Raw genomic sequence first — 13,769 nt, 5'->3', positions numbered from 1 at the left:
AGATCTGGCTTAGGTATACATCTCTTCCTACGAAGTCTGCGATGATATGAACCAGAGGAATTTTACAATAAATGTACATCAGATTTTGCGAAGTTTGAGATTCACTTCAGACCAAAAGCAGGACAGCTGACAGGCAGACTGGACGGAGGCTTGGCCAGAAGCCAGCCAGGCCTGAAGAGGCACAACCATTGATCCTGAGAAAAGGGTGACTTCCAAGAGCTTTGCATGGAGAATCTTCCGCCGCTCCTGTTTTGTTTTGTTTTTTAAAGAAAATTTGATTTTTATTGGTATTTAACCCCAGATAAGCTGTCAAGAATGTGTGCAGGTATTTCAAAGGAATGTTGGAAATGCCAATGCAATGTTACGGTGGATGCAGCAAAGGAGTATTGGATTAGGATTTACATCCCGATAAAAATTAAAAATTAGAAACTATTCATTTGGTCTTGATGGAAAAAGACTTGGGGGGGAGGGGAATTGGAACTTTGATACCAACCAGATTATGTACAAAAATGGAAGGACACTTTGATCTCCACAATGGAAGAATGGCTGCAGAAAGTGACGGAGTGTCTAAACTGAATGCTTTGATCAAAGGGGGGGAAAAATACAATGACTTTTGGTTTTATTTGGAAAATGGTGGGAAAAAAAATGAAAGTTTGATAATATGTATAGTTTTATCACTTTATATAGGTTTGTTGCTATTTTGTACTATTATGTAAAAGTAAACAGTTGAAATTTGATGCTCGTATCTTATTTTACTGTACCAAAGCAGAAGTCAACACTTTTTCCTTCTTTCCCTCCCTTTTCTTTTTTTCTCCTGTATCTTTTCTCCTATTTTCTTTTGCATTTTTTTGTATCTTATATTATACATTTATACACTGCTCAAAAAAATAAAGGGAATACTCAAAGAACCCATCCTAGATCTGAATGAATGAAATACTCTCATTGAATACTTTGTTCTGTACAAGGTCGAATGTGCAAAACAGAACATGAAATTGATTGTTAATCAGTGTTGCTTCCTAAGTGGACAGTTTAATTTCACAGAAGTTTGATTTACTTGGAGTTTATATTGTGTTGTTTAAGTGTTCCCTTTATTTTTTTGAGCAGTATCTATTTTTTTTTAAATGAAAAGCAAACTTGTGGCTGTAGCACTGTGCGCTATTTATAGTAAGAGAGCATTGCAGCGCCTAAGATTGGGCTTGACACGGGCGGAGGGAAAAAAAATAACATTGCGGTGTCATCCAATCAGATAAGCTCAAGGAAGTGAGGCTTCCAGATCCCCACGTTGCTCCTCGGGCATAGGAGTTACCAGCGGAGATAAAAATAACTCTCATGGCAATAAGTGGTCCCTCCGGGCCACGGGCCAGGGGGATGGAGGCGAGGGCAGCCTGGGGAGGGGCTCCGCCGCCTGTCTCTGGGTGTGAAAAAGACATTCAGCCCACCTTGCCTGAACCTGCAAAGCAGAAGATTGGCAGTCCCGCCTGACCTACAACCTACAACGGGGATCAGTAGCGTGTTCCTACTAGTACAGATGAGGACGCCACACCAGTAGTTAAACTGGAGCTGCGTGCGCAGCTTTGGGTATTCCGGCGTGCACGCACGCACATCCCAGCAAGATATTGCTTCTGCGCATGTGCAGAAAGCAAAATCTCATGAGGGGACTGTCTAGATATACAGAGCCACGCAGCAGGACTTCACAATATGCCAGAATTTATAGTGTGGCAATTTAGGAACCAGTGCAGAGAAATAACGAAGACACTTTGGTAGAAAAACAGTAGTAAACAGTTTTACTCTTCAGTGCAAATATTTTCTGTCTTAGTCTTCTATTTACAGGAACAAACTTTGCTTTAACTATATGCAGTAAAGCTTGCTTACATGTAGATACTAAACCAATCCAGGTTTCTCCATATCAACACTACAGGACGTTAACAATCAGTTGCTTTGCATTTTATAATGCTCTGGCCCAATCAGATTGCAGTTTATACCCTATGACTCTGCATTCAACATGCTTATATCCTTCTTTTACTTTATATGGTAACATAATGGAACATCACCTAGGACTGACCTAATTCTTGACAGGGACACTTAAATGGGTGAAATTTTGGCGATTTTTGCCGAAATTGGCGAAATCTCTGTCTCGCATGCGTCCACTTGCAAGATTTTGCTTCCTGCGCATCCGCAGAAGCAAAATCTCGCTGGGATGCACACGGTCGCATACCAGAGACTTGAAGGTGCGCATGCAGCGCACTGGTGGCTGTAGCGGCTGCCCCTGCCTGACAGGGATCCACCATCCCAGGACCCTTGTCTGCCTGCTCTTGCTCAGGCTGGTCCAGAGAATGGGAATACCCCAAATGCCATATGTCTTTGCCCCCCAAAAGAGGGATTAAAACTTGGGTGTGTCTTATACACCAAATGTAGCCCCACCCCGCCACCCCCACCCTTTGGCCTCTGCCTCCCAGCAGTTTACCTCCTTGAAGCAAACGGGGCAGAGCCTGATTAGAACAAGCAACTGATTATCGGCCTCCTGACCAGCAGCTGATTGAGGCGGCAGGCAGGCCCACGTGCTAAAATGAAAGTAAAACTAAAACTGCAAGGAGGCAAATTCCTGGGAGGGAGAGGCAGAGGCAGAATTTTATTTTCTTGTGCTAATCAGTGAAACTGGATGCAAGGAGATAAGTCAATAACTATAAATGCCTATAGAACGTTCAAATTATTAGACTTATTATTAAAAGACTGGTTTATTATTGTTCTAGACAACAAAATGAAGAGGCTTTTTAAAAAACAAATGCTTGATCCGAAGAGGCCAAATGTTATTGTATCTTCTTTTAAATAGCAGAGACCAATGTATACTTCAAGAAAGCCACATCAGTTTTAACAGCATCTATACAAGTATAATCTGAAATGTAACAGTGTCCTTTTTAGTATTAAGATAAAGCAGCTGAGTTAAACCCTGACTTAGTCATGTCTGGAGTAGATCTATTTAAATAGTTGGGAGGAGTTAGTGTGACTACATTTAAGAAAACTTTCTGGCATTAATATACTGCCACAATGTCCATTTCTCCAATTCTTTGCTATTTTTATGGGTCAGGCACACATGCACAGAAATACACAGTGTATATTATCTGTGCTGTTTGTTGTTAGGTGGGAGGCAAATTGCTGGGCGGTAGAGGTGGATTCTCCCCCCCTCCTTGTTTTTCTCCTCCCAAATTAAGGTGTGTTTATACTCTGAAAAATGTGGTATATGTGAATGAGTTGCTGGAGGAAGTAGTGGTGTCAGTCCTGTTAACCAACCCCTTCAGGAAGCAATAGAATCTGCCTACATAGCTTAGAAGCCATGTTTATGCAAATGAAAAATGTAACCCTGTATTTTCACAGGCAAAAAAGCTGGCCCTCCCGGACCTGCTGGGCCCCAAGGCCCTCCCGGACCACCTGGACCCCAAGGGCCCCCTGGAATCCCTGGTATCCCTGGCATCCCAGGTACCACAGTGATGGGACCTCCAGGACCTCCAGGAGCCCCAGGCCCCCAGGGGCCCCCAGGGTTGCAAGGCCCTACCGGTAAGTGCTTAGGAGAGCACACATACATGCAAGAAAGATTAAAACTGGCAGCCTACATACAGGAATCTGAGAGACTGTCTCCTGAAAAGACGCCTGGAATCTGGCCCATCTCAAAGAGTACAAAATAGAGGATTTGTCCAAACTACATATTTGATCTCCACCTAGGGGTGGGCTGTTGCCTGGATGGAGGGGTGGGGGGGGGGGGGGAGACACAGTGGGGTAGCAAAAATGGAGCTCCAACCCAGAGCACCCAATTTGCACCAAAAGATGTTGAAAGAAAATGCAAGGTGTCTTCTTTGGGCAGCCTCTGCATTCTTCCTGGAAATGTTTAAAAACCCCAAAGCCGGCAATTCTGCTACAAGCAAAAGTGTCTAGGAAAAGTCTACGGAGATAAGATCTGGAATTAATTCTATGTGATCTGGGTTTCTGTCTCCCGCTCCTTTCCAAATGTCTACAGTATTCTACAGAGGTCTTCATAGCTGGCTGGAGAATTCTGGGAGTGGACATTCACAAGTCTTAAAGTGACCAAGTTTGGGGACCCCTGCTCTAGAAAATAAAATGAATAAAGCTTGACACCTAATGTTTTGCCAGAATCCTTGATTTAGTTTGGCAGTCTGCAGGAAGGAGGATTAAGGCTGTTATGTGGAATGTCCAGGTGGAGTAGCAGAATTGCACTGGACTCTGCTAGCACTCAGAGCCACGGGGGTGAGCACATGTTACCGTTCCACCTTAGCAGCCCACCTCTGCTCAGACCAATGAAATCTTAAAAGCCTGGGTTTTTGATGCTCTCTTAAAAAGCTTGCTCACATATGACTCTCAATATAAAAACTATTTTGCAGGCACAGCGGAAAGAACAGGACCCAGGGATTCACAGGTCAGTGACTTCACTTGGGGGGGGGGGGGGGGAAACATCAGGTGACCCTTGATTACCAATGACTTTTTGCCTCCTTTTTAAATGCAAAAAAGCTAATTTTCCCAGCCAGGCCAGAATTATCCATCCTCTGTATAAAAACCTAGGTGATCAGATTAGATCTATTTTTTATGCTGCTAAAGGACTTATTTGCTGTAATTTCACAAAATTTGTATCAGTTTTTTTACCAGCTTGCATTTAGGAAATTCTTGATGACCAATTAAGTTATTTATAGAAATGAATGGACTTAAGTTCCACGAGGTCAGAAATTCAAGGTCTCCTCTAAGTTGTCCTCAACTTACAACCAGACGTTTAACAAACTTTCAAAATTAGGATGGCCTAGGAAAGGTGCATTATGGCCCGTAAAGCAGTTCTGGCCATTAGAAAAAGTTGTGTCATCCTCCCCCATTTTTGGGGAAAGTAGAGAAGATTGCAAATGGCAATCACAGGATTGTGAGGTGCTTGGTAATTGGTTGTAAATGCCAGTGACTTGCCTAACAGCAAGTGCATTTACAATTACCAAGCAGCTCACAATCCTGTGACTGCAGTCTCCAGGTCCCATCTGCCAAACAATATTGGCTGGCGGGACCTTGGGTAAGAGCCTTCTCTGTGGTGGCTCTGATGCTTTGGAATCAACTGCCCCCAGAGATCCATACTATCTTCACCCTGCCGGTCTTTTCTGGCAGGCCTGGAACTAGGAATGACAGTTTGTATGCATGGTTTTTTAGGATATTATATTTTTATTGCACTATTATTATTATTATTGTTGCTGTTATATTGTGTTATTTCTATATTCATGAGTATTATTAGCCGCCCTGAGTCCTTGTTGGAGACGGCAGCATATAAATAATAAATAAATAAAATATATGAAATTTGCAGTCATCTCTACCAGCTTTCTCCAAAAGTCCATGGGGAGAAAGGCAGGGTAGGTTGAAAGTGGAGAACCCATTCCTGCAGCCCCAAGGATGATCTCCCCTTCCTGCACAGAGGGGAGAAAAAACCCTCCAGGAAGCATTCTTTCACTTCGTCCATTCAACGAGTGTAACCTGGTGGGGAGGGGGCTTCACCAGTGTAACTGCCAGAAACAGTGACATGGGCGTCACTCGCTGCCTGGGGTTTCCAGTCCTAATTACAGTGGTACCTCTACCTACAAACGCCTCTACTTATGAACTTTTCTAGATAAGAACCAGGTGTTCAAGATTTTTTTGCCTCTTCTAAAGAACCATTTTCCACTTACAAACCCAAGCCTCCAAAACTGTAACCGGAAAAGGTGGGGAGAAACCTTCGTGGGGCCTCTCTAGGAATCTCCTGGGAGGAAACAGCGCCAGAAAAGGTGGGAGGAAGCCTCCATGGGGCCTCTCTAGGAATCTCCTGGAGGAAACAGGACCAGAAAAGGCAGGGAGAAGCCTCCGTGGGGCCTCTCTAGGAATCTCCTGGGAGGAAACAGGACCAGAAAAGGCGGGGAGAAGCCTCTATGGGGCCTCTCTAGGAATCTCCTGGGAGGAAACAGGTCCGGAAAAGGCGAGGAGAAGCCTCTGTGGGGCATCTCTAGGAATCTCCTGGAGGAAACAGGGCCGGAAAAGGCGAGGAGAAGTCTCCGTGGGGCCTCTCTAGGAATCTCCTGGAGGAAACAGGGCCGGAAAAGGCAGGGAGAAGCCTCTGTGGGGCCACTCTAGGAATCTCCTGAGAGGAAACAGGGCCTCCACCCTCCCTGTGGTTTCCCCAATCGCACACATTATTTGCTTTTACATTGATTCCTATGGGAAAAATTGTTTCTTCTTACAAAATTTTCTACTTAAGAACCTGGTCACGGAACGAATTAAGTTCGTAAGTAGAGGTACCTCTGTATAGTCCTAATTTCAGGACTATATTGTAAATGTTCATATGGGCATTTCTGTAACCAGGGGAGAAATCTACATTGTTTTGACCTGAATCTGCTCTCTTCTGTTTTTGCAGCCAGCAGTAGTTCACCTGCAAGGACAGGGCTCTGCTATCCAAGTCAAGAATGGTAAGCATGCTAAGCACTCAGCCACAACAAAGACTCAGCGTGACCTTCTTCTCTGTTGGACATTTGAAGCCCCACTGACTTTTCTCAAATATTTGCTTCCCCATCTGATGTTGCAGCCTCGGAAGAACCCTCCTTCTTGTCTTCCTGAAGGCCCATTGAGTTCTGTAGGGCTTCATTGTGCAGGAGTTCCGAAGCTTCCCAGATTATTCTGCAATGAGAAAATAACCTGTTGAATTGGCAACTGTTCCAAAAAATACAACTTTTGTCACATGGAAAGTTTTCTTTCTTTTACATGGTGACTCTGTGAGTTTGTTTTTAGTGTTTTTTTAATCAGTGTTGTCTCCAACACCACCAAAAACCCTAGCACTGACAATGAACACAAAATGTCACCATCTAAAATATTTGTATTCAGAATGCCATCCAATTTTTGCATCCATCAGATTTTTCTCAAATTTTCTCGCCTTGCTCAACAGCAACTCACAGACTTGACCTTAAAGGCATTTTCTTAGTACACTTCAAGTTGTCTTATTTATTTCCCTTCTTTGATTTATCTCCAAGATAAATCTCTCCTCTCAAATCAGTATACATACCAGCCCTTCCACCATTTCTTCCGCAACATCTCTATGAGAGAGATCACCCTATGAATTCCATAGCCCCAGTTTGTTATTGTCATGAGTCGGGTTTCAACCATACACAGTCACGCATAGTTGCTCTGGAGATTAGCAATTTTATTTTAAGGCTGGAGAGATAACAGCAAAACAGAACAACAACAGAAAGTTGCCTCAAGAGTTTGGCTTTAAAAGGAGCATGCAGAAGAATAGTCCAAATCTGGAAGAAGAAGAGGAGCAGAAGCTGGGGGCAGAGTTAAGAGAGGGATCAACCTAGAATCCCTATGTAGCCACAACTCCTTCCCCCCTTGAATTGCATTGACCCTATTCTAACTCAAAGCAAGTGTCAGCTATCAAGGTTCCAGGTAGCATCCAAACTAAATCAGAGTCCTAGTCAAGTGAAATAAATAGATAGGCAGGTAGGTAGGTAGGTAGTGTGGCAAGCCGTTAATCTAAATAGATTAAATAAATAAATTTGTCACCAACTTTCTGCACCAACTGTTCGTTGAAAAGATTCGTAGGCCTTGCTTTTTAGCAGCAAATCAATTTAATTAAGAGTGACATGGGTAGAGCTGGTCCTTTTTTGTGCCTGACAAAATCCAGTCCAGGGTTCCAGGAGCCACATCAGGGGATGTCAGTCAAAGAAAAAACACAAATTATAAGAGGTTTCCCCTAGAGGTCAGGGGTTCACGGTTTCTTACACATCAAGATTCCCTGGAATGTCAGGCAAGAGCCCCAGATCAGATGTTGTTCTTCACAAAAGGGGAGATGGGTCAGGGCTGCCTCTCCAATTAGGTTGCAGCCAGCTGTCATCAATCAAGAGATTTACTTGCTGGGTGGGAGCATCGCTCTCCTGGCCAGGTGCAGAAGTTGGGAGGCCTCCAGCCATCCACCTCCTTCACCTGCTCCAGCCGTCCAGGTGGCGCCTATGCTTGATCGACCTTGTGTGATTCCTGGTTTGGTGTCTCCTGAGGTTGATATTCTACAGGATCAGCTGGAGCAGCTTCCTTAGACTCAAGATTCAGAATCTAAACCGAGGCCATGACCAGTGATGGGCTGCAGCCCCCACAAGAGTGGGGCAGTGGGGGTAGTAAGTTTATGTGCTTTTTATTTTATTTTTTTATTTATTTCCTTTCATTTATTTTGTTTTATTTTATTTGTTTTATTTATTTTACTTATTTTATTATATTTATTTATTTCATTTATTTTATTTTATTTTATTTTATTTTCATAATTCTCTTTATTAACAATGTGCACTCATCTTCTGAGCCTCATTAATTCATCCTCCTAGTCATCCTGTTAATCTGGTCCTCCCTGTTTCCTGCATCACCACTTATTTTATTTTATTATATTTATTTTACTTATTTTATTTATTTTGTTTTATTATATTTGCCAAACAAGTATAGAATTATAGCAAAGTATAAAGAAGTGATAAAAAGGATAGAGTGCAGTACTGCAGGCCACTAAAGCTGACTACTAGCTCTGCAGGTCAGCAGTTCAAATCTCATCACCAGCTCAATGTTGACTCAGCCTTCCATCCTTCCGAGGTGGGTAAAATGAGGACCCGGATTGTGGGGGCAATATGCTGGCTCTGCTAAAAAGTGCAATTGCTAACATGTTGTAAGCTGCCCTGAATCTAAGGAGAAGGGCGGCATAAAAAAAATCAAATGGATGGATGGATGGATGGATGGATGGATGGATGGATGGGTAGGTAGGTAGGTAGGTAGATAGATAGATAGATAGATAGATAGATAGATAGATAGATAGATAGATAGATAGATAGATATTTTCCCCACTTATTTATTTAGTTTTTTTCACGATTTCCCTAGGTAAAATGAGGACCCGGATTGTGGAGGCAATATGCTGCCTCTGTTTTCAAAAAGTGATATTGCTAACATGTTGTAAGACCACCCTGAGTCTAAGGAGAACGGTGTCATAAAACAAATCACATAAACAAACAAACAAACAAATAAATAATAGGACAGAAGGATAGAGACAGTAGGCACAATAGTGCGCTTATGCACTATTAATAGTTAATACTTAGTACTTAATTAACCATTAAGTATTATTGAATACTTAAAAGTTTTTTTAATTGTCTTCCTTCTCTAGTACCTTAGTATGATCCTTAATTACTTTTAAAATAGGAAATAATTAAAGCTTTAATCATTTTAATCATTATCTAGAACTGAACTTTTATAGCAATTAAAAGAAAATTGAGCTACTTGCCTAACCTGTTGTCATAAAACCTTACAATGTGACTGTGCTCCTCAACAAATAATGCTGTCTATCATTTGTTTTTTTTTGTGGCTATTCAAATAATGTGACAATCAACTGAAAAAGAGTCCAAGTACCTATTTGAAAACCTCTCTTGATCAGTAAGCCACTCCCACCCGTCACATGACCTTTAAGCCACCCCCGGTCACATGATTGTCAAGCCACTCCCACCTGTTCACATGGCCGGCAAGCCACTCCTACCCGGTCACATGACCATCAAGCGACGCCCACAGCGCGGCAAGAAAAATCTTGGCAGCCGATCACTGGCCACGACAAGGTATCACGAGAGGCCCAGGGCTTCACAACAGATTTTGAGTCCAGGATGTTGCCTGGCCTGTTTTTAGCCTAATCCTGGTTCATTTCTGAATCTGGATTCTTGCTCAGGAAACCTGTAATATCCCCATTAGCACTTTATTTATTTATGTATTTATTTAATTTGACTTCTATGCTGCCCAATCCCGAAGAACTTTCCTTTTCCTGCTCTTTGGAATGAGCATATTCTATTCTATTCTATTCTATTCTCTGGCCTAAACCAATCTTCACCTTTTCTGTAATATACAGTATGTTCTACTTTGATCCTGTCGCATTTATACTGTTTTTATGTTTCTTTTCCTGAAGGCTTTTGAGTGACTGCCATTTTCTCTTGCTGAGATCTTTCAGGTGGAGTTCTTAATGACTGGTCTCGCATCACAATGAACCCGAGAGTGTTTAAGCTGCACACCCGGAGTGGCGAGCTGGAGGTACTGGCAGACGGCACGTACTTCGTCTATAGTCAGGTAGAAGTGAGTACGGTCTTAGGCCTAACTCCTTTTCCTCTGTCCAAAATGCAACATCTGGGGCATCACAGAAGGGTGTTGCTGCAAAAACAAGGAAGGCGATCAAAAGTGTATGCATGAATAAGTCTCTCATCCTGTAGATAATAGGAAATAATTTGGGATGTCGTGATGTCGCTGAAGTGTTGGCTGTCTTGCTAGATCAGGAATGCAAGCATCTCCTTTTCTAGCCTGTACGTTTCTTGGTTGTCCCACGTACAGTGGTACCTCTACTTACGAACTTAATTCGTTCCATGACTGGATCCTTAAGTAGAAAAGTTTGTAAGAAGAAGCAATTTTTTCCATAGGAATCAATGTAAAAGCAAATAATGTGTGCGATTGGGGAAACCACGAGGGTGGAGGCCCTGTTTCCTCCCAGGAGATTCCTAGAGAGGCCCCACAGAGGCTTCTCCCCGCCTTTTCCGGCCTTGTTTCCTCCCAGGAGATTCCTAGAGAGGCACCATGGAGGCTTCTCTTCGCCTTTTCTGGCTCTATTTCCTCCCAGGAGATTCCTAGAGAGTCCCCACGGAGGCTTCTCCCGCCTTTTCCAGTTACAGTTTCTGAGGTTCTGGTTTGTAAGTGGAAAACCGTGCTTGAGAAGAGGCAAAAAAATCTTGAACACCCAGTTCTTATCTAGAAAAGTTCATAAGTAGAGGCCTTCCTAGGTAGAGGTACCACTGTACTTAATTCACTTACCACCTCAAAGAATGTGTCCTTTTCTATATCTCCTTTTTTTTTAAAAAAAACCCTACTTTTTCAACCCAATAGGTGCTAAAGGGGAATAAAATCCAAACCACAAATACAGCAGATCATTTTGAGGGTGGTTTAGGAATGGAGAAATAGTGTTACGACAAAAATAAACACCGTATTTTTGGAGTATAAGACGTACCAGAGTATAAAACAGTTTTGGGGGAGGGAAATAGGGGGGAAATGGTATTCATCTGGCTAGCGTCCTTAGTCAGCACATTATTTTATCCCCTGGTTAGGGCTTTAAAAAAACTTTATTCGAAGAGAATAACAATGAAAGAGCTTGCAAGCCAGTAAGAGCTGGGAACATCATTAGCACTTGGAAAGAAACATTCCGACCAAGTAGAGCAATGGAAAAAACCCTGCAAAGACTTAGGCCTTGGAAAACTTTCTTCCCAGAGAGTAACAATGAAAGAGCATGCAAGCCTGTAAGAGCTGGGAACATTGTTAGCACCTGGATAGGGCTGGAAAGAAACACTTGGAGCAAGTAAAGTAATGGACCCCCCCCTGCAAAAATAGGGTTTAGAAAACATTCTTCGCAGAGAGTAACAATGAAAGAGCTTGCAAGCAAGTAAGAGCTGGGAACATTGTTAGCACCTGGTTAGAGCTGGAAAGAAACATTTGGAGCAAGTTAAGAACAATGAAAAAAACCTGCAAAGACTTAGGACTTGGAAAAGTAAGCTCCTTAAAACCCACCTCTGTCGCCAGGCATGGGGGAATTGAGACTTTCCCTTCCCCCTAGGCTTATAAAATTTATGCATGGTATGTCAGTATGTATGATTGGTTTCTTAAATTGGGTTTTTTTAAATTAACTTAAATATTAGATTTGTTTACATTGTATTATTATTGCTGTTAGCCGCTCCGAGTCTACGGAGAGGGGCGACATACAAATCTGATTAATAAATAAATAAATAATAATAAAACATTATTCGCAAAGAGTAACAATGAAAGAGCTTGTAAGGTAAGAGCTGGGAAAATCCTTAGCACTTAGTTATGACTGGGGGAAAAAAAGCTACACTCAGAATATAAGATGCGCCCAAATTATCAGCCTCTTTTGAGGAGGAAAAAGGTGCTCCAAAAAATACGGTAAATGAAAAATAATACAATTTAAAAATAAAACAAAATTGTAAGTATTCTTACAAAAGTATTCAAATCACATCCCTCAATTTGCAAATCCCAACCTCTAAGCCAGGGTTCCCTAAATTTTGGCAATTTTAAGACTTGTGGATTTCAACTCCCAGAATTTTATGCTGACTGGAGAATTCTGGGAGTCAAAAGTCCATAAGTTGCCAAGTTTGAAGACCTCTGCTGGGAGTTGCACAAGCCTTATCTTGGACTCCGGGCACGTCTACAAAACTCTTTCTTAAGCTGCCTCTTCTAACCTGCCCTGCCCTTCCTGTGGTTGACCAGTTGTCCTACTGTATATTATGAATTGCACCTTCCTACACAATTTGAGGTGGGGTGGGGGTGAGATGAATGAGCACCAGGTAAGGAATCTGGAACTCGCTGGCAGAAGACGGGTCCATTCCTCAGGGCAGAGGGAGGTGTGAAAGGCTCTCGTGCAAGACAAGACAAAAGTGCTCCAAGCTTGATGGGTCAATTCTGGCAGCTTGTCTATGAATGCAGCAACCTGAAACCTTTTACACAGGTGGCGTCCGTTTGCTTTCACCGGGGACCTCATAAAACTGACTGGAGCATTTTATGAAGAATATGAAGGTTGTGGTTCTTTTTAAAATAGCTTTCCACAAATAATTTACTTAGGTAACAGAGCCCATGTGGATGTCTGTTCCCATGGGCCAAATCTTAGTTACCTATTTTTCTTGCGTGAAGTGGCTTATTCCTCAAGAGATGGCCTTTCAGCAATGCTGCTTTGATAGGCCACTAACCATGGAAGTGGAAAATCAACTGAAGCCTCATGTTTTCTTTGAAAGAAATTAGATTTCTTCCAAGGATAATTGATTACACTGGGGAACAATTTGTAACACAATTTCTGTTGAGTTTGATTTTTGGGCTTTTTTATAGTTAGTTAGGCATGCTGGTTTCAAAACTTTAGTTTTCTTCTACCACGTCAAGTTTTTTCTCTACATCTTATATATATATAATATACCGTAGTTAATTTAAGCAACATGAGCATCAAATTACATTTTTCACATAGCCATCTTGCTAACTTCCTGGAAAATCTTGGTGCAGTCAGTGAGGAGCAGGGTGAGTGATTCCACCAAGATTTCAAAGTCATGGAGACACGGTATCAAGGTAGATGGGATGTAAATATGATGGCTGACTATTGTTGGAGCGTCAAGCAAGAATGATGATCCACAGATTAAACAATCCAGAAAAAGCTATAAGTGAAACCTTTTACCTTAACATGTATCATTACTGTCTGATAAAAAAACAACTATCTGAACACAATTTAACTTGCAGTAACTATTATAGCCTTTGAATAAAATTATTCTTTGTAAACAGTATATTTGGTAAGTTTTTACTTTCCTTTAAATGCACAATTTGTATGACTTTTGAGGGTATCCTGTAGCTTAAAAAGTTGACGTGAGACAAAAACTGTGGTTATTTTTTGGATCCAGAGGCCAAATATTAATTGAAAACAAGTCACAAATTTAAGACAACGAAATTGCTGTTCCACAGTGTTATCAGATCAACCAAGATTGTGTATTCCATTAAATTAATTAATGTTATTGTTATTATTTTTTGGTGGGACTTTGTTGTGTGTGAGATGGAGAAGAGCTCTTGGCTCAGTGAGGGGTGTCCATGTTCTCTGACATCAATAATGAGTAATTTAGTCTGTATTTTGAATAACAACCGTTGCCGTAGCTGCACTTTTACGTAAATCTCTTGTAGGGCTT

The 13,769-nt window shown here is 41.9% G+C and overlaps 1 protein-coding gene across 1 annotated transcript in view; it reads left to right on the top strand.

Annotated features, from left to right (window-relative positions):
- The window catches only part of EDA (ectodysplasin A), an 80,450-nt gene that overhangs the window by 65,150 nt on the left and 1,531 nt on the right, over positions 1-13,769 (top strand). The window contains exons 4-7 of the mRNA XM_070760139.1: positions 3,373-3,552; positions 4,392-4,426; positions 6,419-6,470; positions 10,013-10,134. Coding sequence (XP_070616240.1) covers positions 3,373-3,552; positions 4,392-4,426; positions 6,419-6,470; positions 10,013-10,134 — 389 coding nt within the window. The remainder of the gene's footprint in view (positions 1-3,372; positions 3,553-4,391; positions 4,427-6,418; positions 6,471-10,012; positions 10,135-13,769) is intronic.

The sequence above is a fragment of the Erythrolamprus reginae genome, chromosome 8, assembly GCF_031021105.1.
Source record: "Erythrolamprus reginae isolate rEryReg1 chromosome 8, rEryReg1.hap1, whole genome shotgun sequence".
In the NCBI taxonomy this organism is placed as follows: Eukaryota; Metazoa; Chordata; class Lepidosauria; order Squamata; family Dipsadidae; genus Erythrolamprus; species Erythrolamprus reginae.
The sequence above is the reverse complement of the archived record's forward strand: the minus strand, read 5'-3'. Positions and strand labels throughout refer to the sequence as shown.